The 19,604-nt window shown below is 31.1% G+C and overlaps 1 protein-coding gene across 3 annotated transcripts in view; it reads right to left on the bottom strand.

Annotated features, from left to right (window-relative positions):
• LOC145726223 (bicaudal D-related protein homolog) overlaps positions 1-19,604 on the bottom strand; it is a 50,366-nt gene that overhangs the window by 7,067 nt on the left and 23,695 nt on the right. For all 3 annotated transcript variants that reach the window (XM_081975223.1, XM_081975221.1, XM_081975222.1), the window contains exon 3: positions 1,163-1,327. In XM_081975223.1, coding sequence (XP_081831349.1) covers positions 1,163-1,327 — 165 coding nt within the window. The remainder of the gene's footprint in view (positions 1-1,162; positions 1,328-19,604) is intronic.

Below are 19,604 nucleotides of genomic sequence, written 5' to 3'. Positions count from 1 at the left end.
GACCTACATCGTCACAGGAAGGTAAGTATTTTAAATTTAACAAATGAAAAAGCAAACGTTTACCAATGTCACATTTAGCTGTTACGTCACTGCATTTTACTTTGATTTTCGCTATTGGTGGTATATCTGCGGGTAGCTTGAACCAGTGAGTAATAACCCGTTACTCACTGTAAATTAATGGGTGTTATTATCTATTCAAAGCTAGTGAGTAATAAACAAATTATTCAACAGCCATAGAAAAAAAAGTTTCAAATAAATATGCCATTTACCGTTAAATCACTAAATTTTCCATGTGAAGTGAAAATCCAGTTTTAGTGACTAGTAAAATTAATGCCAATAATATTGTTACAGTCTTATAAAAATCATACAGGGTGGTCATAAATTAACTCCCTGCCAACTTTAAGAAAAAGAAAAATTTTATAAATCGAAGAAAAAACTCTAAGTCTACAGTATGTTGAGACTGTAGGCCTTCTTCTACCATTAAAAACTTATACTTTGAATTGTCTTCAATATTTCGTGTTCGAAAATGTGGTCAGCAAGAAGTGAAATTTCGACCACCTTGTATGATTTTTGTCCTAATATCATTCGCTGATCACCTGAAGATTCCAACTTTGGATAATTTGCTTAGAATATATTTTATAAAAGCATCTTGATTTTACTGTAAAATCCACTTTTTTAAACTGCTGGTAATTCCTTAAACACAAACAGGGAAATACGTCCCGAGACATCGACAAGGGATTCAAAATTGGAAAAATTACTTATTTTTATACAGTGTGTCATGAGTATTCCTTCGTTAAGATTCAAATTATTTAAAGTCAAATTTATTTGAAAATTCGAGTGGCTCGTTTCATTTGGCACGCAGTTAATTTGACCAAAAATGCAAACAAAGTATTCTTTTTTTGTTGGGCAGTTTATATCAAACATTGCCTACAATTGGGTAGAGTAAAACTATGAGATTTACTTGACAATCCGTTTAAGTAATTTTTAAAGTAAGTAGTTCTCTAGCTTTACTCTAGCCTCAGTTCAGTAGTACTTACTTTAATTTAATACTATTTTAATCTTTATGAGGTCAATAATTGTAATCAAATACCAATCAAAGTTTAAAAGCTAATTTTGTACTTCTTAGACTCTCCAAACCAAACTCCAAGACTTGTTAACCTACCAATTGACTTTTATCCCTCTCCCATTGTTTCAACAAAGTCTCCTTTTGTCCCAATTTACTCTGGACTTCGGTGAGGTCATTTTCGAGCTCAAGTATCCGGGCATCCAATTCCGATTCCTTACTGGTCAGCTTTTTCCTTAGCAGATGCCTATCTTGTTCTACGGCCTGAAACAAAACAAACATTTTTAGCAATTTGGGGATTTGGCCTGAAAACCAGTATATCAAGCCGGAAATTAATTAAACTGTTTTTTGCATTAGACTGGTACAGATAAGAGATAAATAGTGAAGATAGCTGGGTTTATACTGCTAACACGCAAATTTGTTTTTGGCTTCCTGTAAATGTTTATTACAGGTTCACCTTGATGTGATAACAAAGAAAATATCGACTTTTCCGTGTATGTGTTTTAATAATAGGCATGTCGTAACTCTTTTTAAATCGATTACCCTGTCAGACCTACCGGTCACATAAGTTTGTGACAATTTGCATGGAAATGCTTTGAGAAAATGTAAACTTTTTCCATGATTTTAAATCAATGGGGTACGTGGAAAAGGAAATCGTACGTCAACACATATTTTCACGTGCTTAAAAGGTAAACATATCAGGCTTCCTGTCTGAAAGATGACGCGTTTTGTTTGAATTACCAGACTAATTTTCTCTTCTTCTGTTGCGACACAAAGTTTGCAGACTAGAATTAGCAATTTCAAGTAGCGTTTGAAAATTAACATTAAAACTGTACCGGCCCACCTGACAGGAAAATCTGATAAGCCATTTTCACGCAAACTAGGCGGATTTTAGGTCAGTGTTTCGTTTCAGCAACCATTTTTGGCATAACTAGTTTTTTTGTTTCTTCGTAATTTTGTAAAGTCCCATTAATTAAGCAATAAATGAAACCACACTAGAGTTTAAGCTGTAATGGTTAATGACCACCATAATAGTTGCTATTATGAATGTACCGTGACACTTTAAATAAATATCAGAATTAGGGCTGCTATTTCCGCTATTAATATGCGGTGTGAAATTTTATTAATGTAATGTATGAGCAGGATATTTGAATTGCACCCACTTAAGTTTGCAGAAAACTGTTATCGTTAAAAAAATTAGATTTTTACATTTTTGGCGGAAAACTGATAATATTAAAAATAGTAAACTAAATATGGCAATGTCGCATAATTTCAAATATTCGGTGGAGTGTATTTTAACAACCCTAACTCACATAGCACGTGACCTAAACACTACAAGCGATATCATGGTCACATGACGCCCGAACGAATGTTACTGAAAATATTTAAAATGATTACATTAGTTTGACACTTCATGAAGCGAGGCTAGCGAATTTGACGTCACAATGACGTAATTTAACAAAACCGTTTAAACCAACTGTCAAATTACGTCATCGTGAGGTCAAATTCGCTCCATGGAGGGTCAAAAGGACCTGTCAACCCAATTTTACAAATTAAAAAATAAAAAAATTTACAAACTGTCACCTTTTTCTGTTTCTTTTAAGATGACAAGTGTCTTTATTTGACACCTGCTAACTTGGTTACCATGACGACTAGAAGATTTGTTCAAACGTCAAAATGTAGTTCGTTATTTTGAATTATTTTAACAAAATTTTCTTTTAAAAATTACAAATAACCGAGATTTTGACCGGAAAATAGAGCAGTGTGCAAGTAAACGATAAGTTTATTTGATAATGTCACAACTTGACAGCTCCTAGCTTGGTCCCTGTCATAGTTAGGAGGTTTGTTCAAACATCAAAATGTAGATCGTTATTTTGACTTTTATTTGACGATTAAAAATAATCGAGATATTTTACATAAAATACAACAAGGTAAACTGTACTAGAAACAGTAATTTGACAGATGCTAACTTGGTCGTTATGACGGTTAGAAGGTTCGTTCAACCGTCAAAATGTAGCACGTGATTTTTGGCTTGCTAGGTTTTAATTTGACTGTGACTTTTTGCACGTAATCTGTCACAGTTCAATCACGACTTAGGTCAACCCTAGGGTGCCCTTAAAAACGTCGGTGCAATCGGCCATTAGTAGTAGTCGTATACTTTTTCATCAAGAGAAAAATCCTCCGGGAAAATTTTTTCAAAAAATACCCCAAAGAAAAAAAAACCTATTTTCAAGCAAAAATCCCCTAATCTGTCAATCTTGGTGGTTTTTCTGTCAAAAGTCAAATTTATGAATCTCTGTCATTTCATATTTGTTTTTTTTTATTCTCCTTTGCTTTATATGGCAGTTGTCTATTATTGTATCTTTTGACTCAAATTTGTTGATAATTTTTTTTTCTTGGAAAAAGCAGTTTCACTTACCAATTTTTTTTCAGTTTCATGAGATTTAAATTTATATTTTTATTTTGGATAAATGTGAAACTATTCAGAATCATTATTAAAATACATTCTCACCCACTAAAACCTTCTAACCAAAATTTAATTTCTCAAATTTGTAGAACCCTGTATACGGTTGTTTTCGACTTTTATTTGTGTCCTCAAGAATTGCGGTAAATTATTTGACAGTCGTAAATAAAATAAAATAAAATGGTAGGACATAATTTTAAAAAGCTTTTAAGAGGAGTAATTAAGAAAATGAGTAAATATAATAGACAAACTCGTAAAGCCACGTGAAATGAAGATGTAAAGCTGAAGGGGTTGTCTTAAGAAAACAGTAAACAAAACAAAGAAAAGCAAGGTAAAAGATTGAATAAACACTGACACAAATGACAAAAAAGAAAATGTAATTTGGTTATGTTATTATAAGTTCTTTTTTGTTACGTTTTAATGTAAATTTTAGTTATAATAGACCCCCACAAAAGCAATAATCAAAAACAGTGTCATTTTTAATTTGGAGAAAGACAGATCAGAGCAAACAGAACAAGGTAGTGACAAAATAGAGATTAGGAAGCATGAATGATATTAAAAAGAACAGAGTAATAATGGTGATATATCAAAATTAAGAGAATAATATATAAAACATAAACAAAAAGCAAGGCTGATAAAGAAAACAAGAAAGAAATCCAAGACAAATATCAAACACAGAGTGACAAAAAAGGTACTGAAGAAGAAAAGTTGATTGGAAAAACTGTTTATGCTATTGAGCTTTTCATTATTTTATTTTTGGAAAAAAAACCTTATTAAAACAACATCAACAAAAAGATAATGGTTATACTAAGGTTAGTGTTACATTATTATGCTTTACTCTAGTTCTTAGTACTCTTTTCCAATCTATGAGTAAAGTGGCCCAGGGTGGTAAATATGAAATTACGACTTGCACAATAATTTTCCAAAAGCCATTAATAAATGTAAAAAAACCACAATAAATGTATAATTAATGTAAACAGAGTTGGTGGAGCGTTAACGTACAACTTTTACTTTTGAGTAATCGACTAAATGTGTAAAATCACACAAATTAAGAAATTAAATAATCAATTTGAAATTTGTCGTGGGTATTTTATTATAAACTGTTAATTGTATTACAGTAGGGCAATAATGCGTTACGTTCTAGCACGAGTTTTTTGAAAATTTTTCTCATTCCATACTACAACCTATTAAAAGACAAGTGTATGTACTTATGTACAACAAACTTATCCTAAATTGTTGTTATAAACTGTACTTAATTTCGATCTAATCGCAGGCAATGAACCGAATCAACTGTGCTAAAATAAGTAGTCAACTGCGTAATTATTAGGCATTTACAAAGGTATTACTTATAAAGTGAGGTAATTCCGTTAAAGCCTTTCACCATCATTTTCGAACCTTTGTTCTAGAGTAACAGAACGTCATTGGCAAGGCTGTTTCTTCTGTACCTAAATAATGGGGAATTTGCAACTAGGTCAAGTTCCTTTTTGAAAAGTATTTTTGGTGGATAACAAATTGAATTTTTGTCAATCCTACACTTAATTTTTGCAAAGCGGATATAACAGTGAATCACACCTAATACGTAACAATAAAAAAATGAGAATTGTGGTGCTGTTGACCCACTCCTACCTACAAAAAGGCTGTTGATTATTCAAAGCACCTACTTTCTTTTTCACTTTTGGGTTCTTTGTCAGTATGCAAAACAGCGTTTGGTTGTTACCTTTTGCTCCGAGACCAACATCAAGTCCGTGACATTTAATATGATTCACACTTATGGGACTGGTCTTAAGATATGCACGTTTTGTTCACACACTTGAGTGTAACTATGGTTCTGGTGCAAAACGTGCTTTCAAACGGTTAATTTTACCTTGATGTTTGTAACTACTTAATTAGGCTTAGTGAGTAATTTTCGTGGATTCATAGAATATATCACAATAGTTAATTAGTCTGGTTTAAGTGAATTATATTTTTTTTGTAAAACTATCACTTTTCCTAGAAACAGTTACTTGTGGAGCAAAGTGGCAAACGTCCCCATGAATTAAAAAAGGAAAGTCAAAAATGTTATTAAACTTGGTTATACAGTATACACTAGAAGTAGTTACTACACTATATTTTATAAAACTTTTGTAATGGTAATTTTTATTTTATTCTCCCATTTTTTGTAGTACAAAATATAGAGAACTGTTTGAAGCTTAAACTTTTTTAACCCATAACTCAGCCCAGATAGCAAACTATGACCAATGACGTCAAAATACGGCTAGAAGACACTATTCAAGTATGAATAGATAGTTTCGTCACCATAACATTTAGTGGTAACGTCCTCTGACGACTCCTATGACTTCTAAGATATCTTCAGTAAAAGGTACATTTCAAGAAGGAACCCTAACCTAACTCTGTGAAGGCAAATGTAACGTCTTGTAACGGTTACAACAAGACGTTACATTTGCCGTGTGTGGTCGTTATTGGTAAATTTACGTCACTGTTACTGTGACATTCGGCCGTTAACTTAACGTCAAAGGTTACGTCACATGTCATTTGGTTACGTCAATTGGACGAAATTTTGTTAACAGTGAGAGGGAATATCGTAAAAACATTCATTGAAATTACAGGTGCTTGTAGAAGATATGAATTAGAAAATAATGATGTTTTACTAGTAACAGTTCCACAAAATAGTTTCCTAGTTTCTTCTGAAAATTCCTGAAGATGAAGAGGTTACTTAGATTTACTGCTTGGAGTCACGTGACTTTTTTTACAGTGAAAATGGTCCCGGGACGATTTTCAATCATCAAATTTATTTTCAAACGTCTAGTGACTCTTTTTCAACGTCAAAACGAAATCGTAAACGTCACGTAACTGTTTTAATTGGCAAAATCATATTTGAAAGGTCACGTAACCGTTTTTAAGTTTAAACTGTTATTTTCTAAAGTCACATGACTTTTTTTCAAGTAGAAAAGGTCACGTGGTATTTTCAACTATCAAATTTATTTTTAAAGGTTTCATAATTTTGAAATGTCCAAATGTTATTTGGAAGGTCACGTGACCGTTTTCCAGTTTAAACTGATAATTTTTTAAGTAACAATCATCAAATTTATTTTTAAGAATTACTTTTTTAACGTCACAACAGAATCCGGAATGCCGCCTGACCGTTTTCTAGTTTAAACTAGTATACTGAATCACGTGACTATTTTTAAGATTAAAATGTCATCCTTAACGTCACGTGACTCTTTTTAAGGTGCAAATGGTCACGTGACAATTTTTAATCACAAAATTAATTTTTTGCGGTTACGTGACTGTTTTTTAGCGTCAAAATGGATCTTGAAGATCTTGTGACTATTTTTAGATTAAAAATAAAATTTATAATGAAAACCATGTGATTCTCTTTAAAGTACAAATGGTCACGTGACGATTTTCAATCATTAAATTTATTTTTAAAGATTACTTTTTAACGTCGAAACCGATTCTGAAGATCACGTGACCGTTTTCAAATTTAAACTGATATTTTTTAAAGTCACATGACTTTTTTTCAGGTAGAAATGGTTTTCTGACATTTTCAACTAGCAAATTTATTTTTAAACGTTTCATAATATCATGTTACATTTTGAAATCAAATGTTATTTGGAGGGTCACGTGATCGTTTTCCAGTTTAAACTGATAATTTTTGAAGTCACGTGTAGTTTTTCCCAGTAAAAATGGACACGTGACGATTTTCAATCATCAAATTTACTTTTAAGAATCACGTGAGTCTTTTTTAACGTCACAACAGAATCCTGAAGGCCTCTTTTAAGGTGCAAATGGTCACGTGACAATTTTTATTACGAAATTTTATTTTTTACGGTTACGTGACTCTTTTTTAACGTCAAACAAAACGGATCTTGAAGGTCTTGTGACTATTTTAAGATTAAAAATAAAATTTATAATGAAAACCAAGTGATTCTCTTTAAAGTACAAATGGTCACGTGACGATTTTCAATCATTAAATTTATTTTTAAAGATTACTTGATTTTTTAACGTCGAAACCGATTCTGAAGATCACGTGACCGTTTTCAAATTTAAACTGATATTTTTTAAAGTCACGTGACTTTTTTCAGGTAGAAAAGGGTTCGTAACATTTTCAACTATCAAATTTATTTTTAAAGGTCACGTCTTCTTCATAATGTCACGTTACAGTTTTAAATGTCAAAATGTTATTTGGAGGGTCACGTGACAATTTTCAATCATCAAATTTATTTTTAAGAATTACGTGACTCTTTTTTAGGTTAAAATATCATCCTTAACGTCACGTGACTCTTTTTAACGTGCAAATGGTCACGTGATCATTAATTTTTAAAGATTTTCTTGATTTTTTTAACGTCAAAACCGATTCTGAAGATCATGTGACCGTTTTTTTAGTTTAAACTGATATTTTTAAAGTAACTGGTCACGTGACGAATTTCCATTATCTTTTTTTTTAAATGCTTGTGTCAAGACGGAATCCTACAGGTCATGTGACGTTTTTTACACATTACTTTTTTTTAAGGTGCAAAATAGTCACGTGACTGTTTTACTATTAAAAATTGAATTCGTAATGTATAAAGTATAAAGGCGGTGAATGAGTTAAATCCAACACTATTCCTATTGTGATTGGTCAAGAAAAGCAGCTTTCAGCTTGCTGCTTTTTCTACCAATCACAAACTATACAAACAGTGCTGTGATTTACGCTAATTCTGCGCGAGGGTATAAAGTACAGGGTGTCCGGATTTAGTGTGTTTTGACAGGAAAACCCCATTTCCCGGCTAGATAAGAAAAAAGTAGTATACATGTCTAGAGCTCAATTTTTGAAAAAGATTAATGGCAAAAATCGTATTTCGATATTTTGTCAGTTTGCGGCGCTAGAGGGCGTTTTTCGAATTTCGCCCATTTTAAAAACTCTTCACTTTTTTGTTTATGAAAAAATTTTTTGCCATTCTTGACATGTATACTAGTTTTTTCCTATCTATCTGGAAAATTGGATTTTCCTGTCCAAACACTCCAAATCCAGACACCTTGTACATGCTTACGTCTTTGACAACTCAATAAACTGAACAACTAAATAACTAATTAAAGAAATTCGTCTCTACTGATTTCCGTTGATCCGATGCAGACTCTGTTACGTAACATCCATCCAAGAAGGAAAACGGATTTACGCTGAACAGTTTTCTTTGATATTCGCGCTAACTGCGAATTACGACAATGTTATTGACTCACCTAAAACAGTAGCTGATGACCCTGATATTCGAAAGGCGATTTTTCTTCTAATTGCATTTCAACAACCGAAGAATTGGATTTTTTTTTTCACGATACTTAAACGCAGCTTGGAAATTAAATTAGTTCAGGTTCGATTAAGATCATGAGATGAGAAGTGATGTTATACTCAGAGAATGGTACCTATAACCCATTTATACAGGGTGGTCCAGTTTTAAGTGTCAATAATTCACCATTTGATAGCCAATCAAAAAATAAGTTGACTGAGCATTATGTCATTTTTCTGAAAAACGTTTCCTAAGGAAGATACAGTCCTCCAAATTTTAATTTAAAAATATTTTTTAAATTAAAATTTAGATAGGTGGTTATAGTGGTGGTTTTATAGTGTAAAACTGAACATTCAATACTTGTGAGAGTCCAACCTGGTACTGAATAGTCTAAAAACTTGCTATTTACTACTAGGAATAGTCTTATAATTCGTTTTCTCAGACTGCCATCCTGGTCGAGTGTCTGAAACTGGATTTCAAGAACTAAAAACAGTCCGGAAATCAAGACAAAGATTGTATTGTGCATGAAACTCATTTCTTACTAGTAAAAATAATCTAAAAGTTGACTTTTAAGGCTAGAACTGACTTTACTAGGACTAAAGAGAGTCCAAAAGTCTATTTTCAGGACTTTAATTGGTGTACGACTCAATTTTCTGTACTGAAACAAGTCTAGAAGTAAATTAAATTTTCGGACTATTTCATTTCCAAAAATTAGTTCTCAAGACTATCGTAGCATTTGGTACCAAAATTTTTTACTTTTATTACTGAAGAATCTTGACTTTTGAAAATAGTCTTCAACTCAATTTTTCAGTGTTAAAAAGCACTAAAAACAATTTTTTAGAGATGCTACAATTTATTGCACCTATGAGTGTAGAAGTCAGTCTATAATAGTAAAGAAGCTTGAAATGACATTTTCAAGACTATGGACAGTGTACAAACTGGCTTTTAGCCCTGATAAGTCAAAAACTTTGTAAAGATAGTCTTGAAACTCGATTTGAGACACTGAAAACAGCTTTAAAACAATCTAGATTTTTAAGACATACTCGAATTTTTAGCACTGAGGTGTCCAGAAGTCAATTTAATATAGCAACCAAGCTGGGAATGACATTTTAAGTCTATGGAGAATGTAAAAATTGTTTTTTAAGTTTGCTATGTCAATAACTTGATGAAGATAGTCTTGAAACTCGATTTTCCAAGCTGAAAGCAGCTTTGAAGCCCTAAAAATAGTCCAGAATTCTAAGAAAATTAAAAGCAAAGTAAAAAGCACGAAAAGCTAGTTTTCAAGACAATTTTTATGAATCTAATGTCAATGTCCTGTATCTAAAACTATTTTCAAGACTAAAATATTGAAATTTGTCTTCAAATCAGTTGAGTCACTTTTTGGTGTCCAAATCAATTTTTAAGGTTTAAATGTATGTAGTAAAAAATTCTAGAAAAAGTAGTTTTTTATGTGTACAACTCAATTTTCAATATTAAAGTCTCTCGATTTGTATGAAAACTGGTTACAAACACAATTTTAAATTAAAATTGACTGTAATTTTTGAAAAATATCCAGAGACGTAGAAAATAAGGCAAAACATGAAAACCATTTTCCTGTATCTACGCTACTGGGAATTTTGGCAAACGTCATTCATAATGAGTATTAATTTCATAAGTGCTTGTTCCAAATTTGATCAAAATTGCTCCAACGGTCTGACAGTCTAACAACGGTCTGACAAAAAACAGATTTTATAAAATTGAAATTTGAAGGACTGTATCTTCCTTAGGAAGCATTTTTCAGGAAAATGACATATTGCATGTCAACTTATTTTTTAATTGGCTATGGATTGGTGAATTATTGAGATTTAAAACTGGACCACCCTGTATAATGCAGAAGATTCAATTTTAAAATAGTTTTTGAACGTATATGTGGCAAAGCTCGAAATGTAAAAACAATTATTAGCAAAGCACTTATCCACGTTGCCTGTGATAAGAGAAAAGCAAATACCTGTAATACTTGTATTATTCGTTTTTTTTTTAGTTAGATAACTGTAATTTGAAATTTATATTCGTTCATATATTATTATCATAGACGAAACTTCCTTATCGAAATCTGAAGCGTACTAACTACTTTTACCTATAAGATCGATGGCGTGTTACATAAATCGGGTGCATTGAGGTGGAGAAGTAGCCTGTTAAGCAGTTTCCTTAGCTAAAAATAAAAACCCCATCTCATTTTTCCGATCCCGACAAATTGAGAAACAAGGGGATTAGTAAACAGTGTCTAGTCTGAAAATAGTCTAATGAACTCGTCTCCAGGTCACTCAAATGCATTTAAATACAACATTTTCTCTGATAGTTTCCAAAAAAAACTCACAATTAACTAAACAAAAGGCAGGCAGAACATTACTTGACTTCCTTCACTTGATCGGGAATATAACGCTTTCTAAGGAAACTAAAGCGAATCAAATAATAAATAAGGAGGTTACCCAATTTTCCTGCTCGGTTTCGTTCTAGTCATTATCATGGGAATACACGTATCTTGGCAACATTGCAAGAAAGCCGGTAATTAACCGAAAGATTGTTATTAATTTTTCAATCTTGTAATTGGCACTTGAAGAGCAAAAGCCGCTTACGTAAGCTAAGTTAGGTGTGACTCGTCATGTTATTTAACACTGCTTATAGTGTAATGATAATTGTCAAGCAAAGCAGGAAAAATATAGCTTCCTGTACGTCTCGTTATAACATAAGATATTAATATTGTCGGTTATAAAATATTTTTCTCACATAAAAGATGACTTTTATGTGAGAATTAGAGAATTATTTCAATTTATTGCTTTACCAGGTACAACTAATGTATAATTACATTTCATCATCAAATAATATTAATAATATGCAATAATACATATAATATCAGTATAATTTGGATACCAACATAATATCAATAATATTGAATAATCCATAATAATTCTCCATATACTCTCATTGTAAATATTTTTCGAAGTTAGTAAAAAAAAAAAATTGTTTCAATATTAGTTTCGCTCTTATTTAGTATTTTTTTATTCCACACATCATAACATATTTACTTATGCTTCAATAATCCACATACTCATTGTTGAAATTCAATATCTCAGAATGAAGAGCTAGAGAAGCCAGTTTTGGCTCATTTTGTAGTATTTTTCTAATGGTGTTTTAGTGAAATCTATTAGAGTTCAAATAAAAAAGTTACACTCATTAAAAAATTTAAAAAAAATGCAATTTTTGCAAAAAGTGCAATTTTGGCAATTTTCTATTTTGCTCCAGGAGGGTTCCAATGCACAGCAAAGGACATATTTATACCAAAGGACCTTAAATAAACACTTTAAAAATTTCCTTTTTTAAAATAATGTGGGTATTGTAATTCTTTATACCAAAGGAACTTAAATAAACACTTTAAAAATTTCCTTTTTTAAAATAATGTGGGTATTGTAATTCTTTTTTTATTGCTTTTTGAAATTTAATATCTCGGTAACATGAAGAGCTAGAGAGGCCAGTTTTGGATCATTTTGTAGTGTTTTTTAGCCTTTTTCTATTGGCGTTTTAGTGAAATCTAGGAGAGAACTTCCAATGCACAGCAAAGGGCATATTTATACCAAAGGACCTTAAATTAGGTAAAATTAGTACAGAAAAACACTTTAATATTTTTCAAAAAAATTTAAAGAATGGGGGGGAATATCTCGGTAACATGAAGAGCTAGAGAAGCCAGTTTTGGCTTATTTTGTAGTATTTTTTATTCTCTTTCTAATGGTGTTTTAGTGAAATCTATTACAAATAAAAAAGTTACATTCATTCAAAAATTTAAAAAATGCAATTTTTGCAAAAAGTGCAATTTTGGCAATTTTCTATTTTGCTCCAGGAGGGTTCCAATGCACAGCAAAGGACATATTTATACCAAAGGACCTTAAATAAACACTTTAAAAATTTCCTTTTTTAAAATAATGTGGGTATTGTAATTCTTTATACCAAAGGAACTTAAATAAACACTTTAAAAATTTCCTTTTTTAAAATAATGTGGGTATTGTAATTCTTTTTTTATTGCTTTTTGAAATTTAATATCTCGGTAACATGAAGAGCTAGAGAGGCCAGTTTTGGATCATTTTGTAGTGTTTTTTAGCCTTTTTCTATTGGCGTTTTAGTGAAATCTAGGAGAGAACTTCCAATGCACAGCAAAGGGCATATTTATTCCAAAGGACCTTAAATTAGGTAAAATTAGTACAGAAAAACACTTTAATATTTTTCAAAAAAATTTAAAGAATGGGGGGGAATATCTCGGTAACATGAAGAGCTAGAGAAGCCAGTTTTGGCTTATTTTGTAGTATTTTTTATTCTCTTTCTAATGGTGTTTTAGTGAAATCTATTACAAATAAAAAAGTTACATTCATTCAAAAATTTAAAAAATGCAATTTTTGCAAAAAGTGCAATTTTGGCAATTTTCTATTTTGCTCCAGGAGGGTTCCAATGCACAGCAAAGGAGATATTTATAACAAAGTACCTTAAATAAGCACTTTAAAAATTTCTTTTTTTAAAAGAATGTGGGTATTGTAATTCTTTTTTTACTGCTTTTTGAAATTAAATATCTCGGTAACATGAAGAGCTAGAGAGGCCAGTTTTGGCTCATTTTGTATTATTTTTTATCCTTTTTTTAATTGACGTAAAAAAGTTACACTCATTCAAAAATAAGAAAAAATGCGATTTTTGCAAAAAGTGCAATTTTGGCAATTATCTATTTTGCTCCAGGAGGGTTCCAATGCATAACAAAGGGCATATTTATACCAAAGGTCCTTAAATTAGGTAAAACAAGTACATAAGAGCACTTTAAAAATTTCTTTTTTTAAAAGAATGTGGGTATTGTAATTCTTTTTTTTTACTACTTTTTGAAATTCAATATCTCGGTAACATGAAGAGCTAGAGAAGCCAGTTTTGGCTCATTTTGTAGTATTTTTTATCCTTTTTCTAATGGAGTTTTAGTGAAATGGATAAGAGTTCGAATAAAAAAGTTACACTCATTCAAAAATTGAAAAAATGCGATTTTTGCAAAAAGTGCAATTTTAGCAATTTTTTATTTTGTTTCAGAAGAGTTCCAATGCACAGCAAAGGGCAAATATTTATACCAGAGGATCTTAAATTAAGTGAAACAAGTACAAAAAAACCGCTTTAAAAATTTTCATTTTTCAAAAAAATTAAAGAATGTGGGGTATTAGAAGTCTTTTTTACTACTTTTTGAAATTCAATATCTCGGTAACATGAAGAGCTAGAGAAGCCAGTTTTGGCTCATTTTATAGTATTTTTTATCCTCTTTCTTATGGCATTTTAGTGAAATCTATAAGAGTTCAAATAAAAAAGTTACAATCATTCAAAAATGGAAAAAATGCGATTTGTAGTAAAAAAAAATATACTCCAATATTAGTTTCGCTCTTATTTAGTTTTTTTTTATTCCACTTATTTTTACACTGTATATACCACTCATTCAGGGGTGTGACTATATAATATTTGGATCACTCACCAAATAATATTAATAATATGCAATATTACATATAATTTTAGTATTATTTAAAATAATACAATTATACCGGTATAATACCAATATGATCAATAATATCGCATAATATTGAATAATCTAACTTAACGCGAGGGGTGTGACAGTATCACACCCCTCGCATTTTTTATTGATTATTTATATTTGTATTTTTATAACGTTTATTTTTTTCGATTGTTTTTTCCTGTCTCCTGCTTCGTATCGCCCAATTTACTTTTTAAATCTTTCTCTTCATATTTATTTAAACATTTTTCACAATCTTACTTTTACTGTATTAGGTCAAGGTTTTGCATTTTTAAATTTTTTTTTCCGTCAGTGAAAATCCTTATAATGTTCTTATTCATCCAACCCCAAAACGTAATATTGTCACTCACACAGTGCAAATTACTATAATTACCATAACGGCCGTTAACAAATGACTTTTGCAACACTTAAGTCCGGTTTCTTTTGGAAACAATATAGTTTTAGAGAGAGAATCAGGTTAATTATGGTATGTTTACAATTAACTTTTGATTCAATTAGCGAATAAATTGATGTACAGTTAGTATAAAAAACACTTTTGACGTGTATGATTGAGTGGATTGCATGATGTACTTCTACGTGGGCATTAAAGGTAATTAGCCTTGACAAAATTGAAGGATTACAAAAAATCCTAAAAATGTGTGAGATCATTAGAACAATATGAGAAATGTTTGGAATTAAGCCGCAAAAGCTTTTACTTCTTTACAAGTTAGTACGGTTAAGTAGCAATATCACTTTCATGATGGAGAGCAAGAAAGTTATTAAAACATCTGCAAAATTGCCACTGTTTGGCCATTAAGCAGCTGTAAATTCTCATCAATTATCTCATTAAGTCCACTATAAATGCTGCATTAGATTCGCTATTACAGACAATAATTTTTATGGTTTATCTAGTTTCATACGTGTAATTAAACTTTAATAATGGAATTTAGCTTTTCACTGAAAAACCAAAATCACACAATCCGAGCCTGAGAACTAAAAAATAGGAAGTCAACCTATAAAGAACAGTAAGTTTAATTATTTACAATTTTTTGTGATAATTATTAATGCAATTAATCGCAGGTAGTAGGCAGTTGAATGGGAATGAATGAACTTTAATAATGACATGCACACACCATTCAGGAAAAAAAAGGTCAATTACCTGAATATTGTATGATACTTAAATCATGTTTTATTGTCGGTCATTCCCCATACAATTTTCTTCGTCAAGAGTATTACTGATTTTTATTTCAAGCCAATTGTATTGTATATTAATAATTAGTACTGTTATAAAAATGATAACTGAAGAATTTTTTTTCTATTAACTGTTGGTTTATGTATGCTTTAAGATCTAAAATAGATTCAATGATGGACTGTTTTGTTAACCCAGCTGTAACTCAATTTACAGATTCCTGGTTGGTACATGCAGTTATTTGCAGTGTTTTAAGCATTTTAATGGCTTATTACAAAGCTGGAAGTTAAACTGAATGTAAAGTTTACTCTGCCATTTTCATTCAACATCTGGGTTTCGAATCGAGCCAGTTTTAGGAAATATTCGAAAATCACCCTGTATGTACATCAAATAAAATGGTTGTCTGAATAGTTTAGTAATTAGTTAAATATCAAAACTCATATAATTATTTAAAATGGATAATTTTTTAAATTTAAACTACAACTTAAACGTACTTTCTTATACAGGGTTTTTATGTATAATATGACAAAATAAAATTTTCTAATTTCGCTCATAAAACAGCTGGTATTGTTTAAGAACCACCCTGTAACTGTCAAATTAACCGAATTAATGAAGGTTAAACTAGCAGTTGTCAAATTTAGTCAAAACTGTCTTTATTGTCACTCACAACACTTTGTATAGACTTTTATATGTCAATGGATAGAAAATAAAATGGGCTTTCAAAAAAATATGGCCGCCTGCGTTGATAGGTTGTTTCATTTGCCCGCCAGAGGTCTCCAAAGCTAACTAAATGTTTTCCTTGACTGTTACCGCTCTAATATCTATAAAGGATTTTTTTTTAAATCGGGCAGATACGGTCCTGATATTCGGCTCAAACCTAGCACAATAATTGCCAAATCTAGAGTAGTAGCAAAACTGTAGAAATAACATTAAGGTCGATTTTCGCTTGCACTAACTGGCCAACATAACGCAAAACCCATTAGGATAGTGGCGGTGTTTCAGGCAAATTTGACCCTTACGAAAATTGTAATTTGCAAAAACAGTGTTTCAAAAAACTTCCAAGCAATACGTCGTGGTAGAACTAGTAAGTCACGTGACCGTGTTTTCCTAATTTTCTATAGTCAAATTAGCCTTTAACCAGTCAAAAAATGTTTGTGGTGCATCCTGTCACTAAACCGTAAATAACACACGTGTTTTTGTAGCACTTTGTATATACTTTTATATGTCGATGGACAGCCAGTGAAATGAGTTTTCCATTGACGTATAAAAATCAATTGGTTAGCCGTTTGCCCGCTAGAGGGCGTCAAGGTCGACCAATTTTTTTTTTAGGTATCTTTTCGTTTAATTCTCAAAAACTCACTTAATTGCACTATTTTTGGTAGATTTGTATACGTCAATGGACAGCCAATGAAATGAGCTTTCTGAAAATATCCCTATTTGGGTTGACAGGTTACACGGTTTGGCCGCTAGAGAGCGTCAAATTTGACCAATTAAAATTATTTGACATTTTAAAATTATTTTAAAAAATGTTTTATTAAGTATATTCTTTTAAGTATGTACTTCAATAATCACAGTTGTGTGGTTGCCAAATGAAAATTGTTTCAAAAATTACTTGAAAATGTTGAATAATCACAGTTTTGCGACGTTGCCAAATGGAGCATTTTTTTGCAAAATTAGTAAAAACGGTTAATCACAGTTCTGCAACGTTGCCGCAATGAACATTTTTCATAAAATTACATGAACATGTTGAATAATCACAGTTTTGCGACGTTGCCAAATTAAGAATTTTTTCTAAAATTACTTGAAAATGTTGAATATTCACAGTTTTGCAACGTTTCCACAATGAACATTTTTCATAAAATTACATGAAAATGTTGAATGATCACAGTTTTGCTAGGTTGCCAAAATTAACATTTTTCATAAAATTACATAATTGTTAAAAAATTATTATTAAGTAGGTACTTATTTTTATGACTTTTTTGTTAGTTTTTTCAAAAGCGTATATAAAAATAATTCTAGTAAATAAAATAAGTGTTATATTTTTTTTTTGAGAAAAAATTTTAATATTATAAAAACTAGTAGGTTTACGTATATGACATTATTAACAAAAAAAGTTTTAAAATTCCATAGAGAATCTAAAAATGTGTAAAAAATAGGGGGTTCCATTTAAAAAAATAATATTTTATCTGCCACGCTTTTATGAACTTTATCCAAAAGTAATTTTAGACTATGCATCTCAATATTCTCTAAAACTTTTGTATTTAACATTTTTTGGTATTTCTCGAAACAAATGAGGTAAGAAACTTTACTCTATCGTTGACTCACCCTGTACTCTATCCTGCTCTATCATTTGTAATTGAAATAGTACGACAATACACTAGTTTAGCAGTCAACATTCTCTCGACCCATGTTTTCGGATCCAAACGCGTTATGATCAAAAAATCACATGACACCATGGTTATGAAATCAGATGGAGGTCACATGACTTTTCAATTATAACGCGTTTGAAGCCGAAATCACAAACCGAAATAAAACGACTCAAGCCTTCGGCACCTGGACATTTTTCTGTCTCAGACTAACACGGTAACATGAATGAAACAAAGAATGCTTGGATCGGAAAAGTACTCCTTACTCTGGAGTTGTAACGTTTGAAAAAAAATGAACGATTTGTTACAGAACGTTTTTCCTTGAAGGATAAACGAAGAAAGTGTCTGTTCTATCTCCAGAAACGTCATTGTCAACAGTGTCAACTTGATGAGTGTTGAAAGCAGTCAATGAAATAACAAAAAGGTGTTGGAATATCCATAACAAATTTACTATACTAACCTGCTAACGTCATTTTTAAAAGTTTTGACACTCTTCTCCTCAATAAATTATGATTTAATACTTTGTACATATGCAGCATTTGCGTAAATCTCAACACAGTGGGTAGTTTGTGATTGGTAAAAAGAAACAGCTTTTAACTTGCTGTTTTTTTTACCAATGACAAACTACGAAAGTTGCTGTGACTGTGAAGATTGTGTGTTGCTATAAATATGGACTTCTACTTCATTCTAGATCTATTGGTTAAGATATTGAATAGTGTCAAAAATTATTCTAAATATACCTTAATAACATTACTTTAACGTAACATCTGATAACGACTAATTTTCCAGTCTAGTCACTTATTTATTGATTAAGCAAGCCAAGTATTGATCGGATAGCCGAGAAGGTCGAGTTTAATGAAGTATATTATTATATTTATATTTTTGTCAGGGTCGGACCTTAGCCCAAATTACGTTTCCCATACCGTAATTTGTTAATTTAATTAAAATCTGTTAATTATTAAACGTTCATATAAACAGCACGGACCTGTGCACATTTGCTTAATACGAGGGAATAACAGGATCCATATACATTTTCAGAATTAGCGTGGACGTCGTTTATGTTTACTTTACCTTGTCCTTTCCATTTGCAGAACTTTTAGCCGGCCTTGGGGCTTAATGTGTTAATCGATCACTAAAAATATATGTATTCTACCAAGTAGACTTAATACTACAAAAAAGTACACTTTTCATAGTGTAACTGGTTACTTTTCCCATTTCTCACCAAACATTTACAGTTATCCTTTTGTTGGTTTTGGAGGGCAATGCCCACTTTACTTGTACTCGGTTACCTATTTAGTTGCCATTAAAATGTAGTTTTACAGTTCAGTACAACATTATTTTGAACTTTTTAAACCAGTTTTGTTTTAACCCCAATGAAAACAAGTGGTTGTGGTTTCCAAACTGTACAATAACATATAAAACCATTATATTTTTATTTAATATTATTAAAAGGTTGTAATTTATCAAGTTTTCACAATGACTATGTTATTTGATGCGTAACATCGATGCCTTATTACTGCGTTCTGTTCGCTGATCAAAGAGTTCGGTTTCAAGTAAATTATTGCGCAAAAAACGTTCTAAATGACCGATTATTCTAGAAGAATTCAGTCTGTTCAGAAAACTGACATTTCAAACACAGTAATTGCTACATAAGGTCGCAATTATGCAAAATCGATTCTACTTTTCGATAATCCAGTTGAG

This window comes from Ips typographus, linkage group LG3 (genome assembly GCF_016097725.1).
Source record: "Ips typographus isolate SLU linkage group LG3, UJ_Ityp_2.0, whole genome shotgun sequence".
Lineage (NCBI taxonomy): Eukaryota > Metazoa > Arthropoda > Insecta > Coleoptera > Curculionidae > Ips > Ips typographus.
The sequence above is the reverse complement of the archived record's forward strand: the minus strand, read 5'-3'. Positions and strand labels throughout refer to the sequence as shown.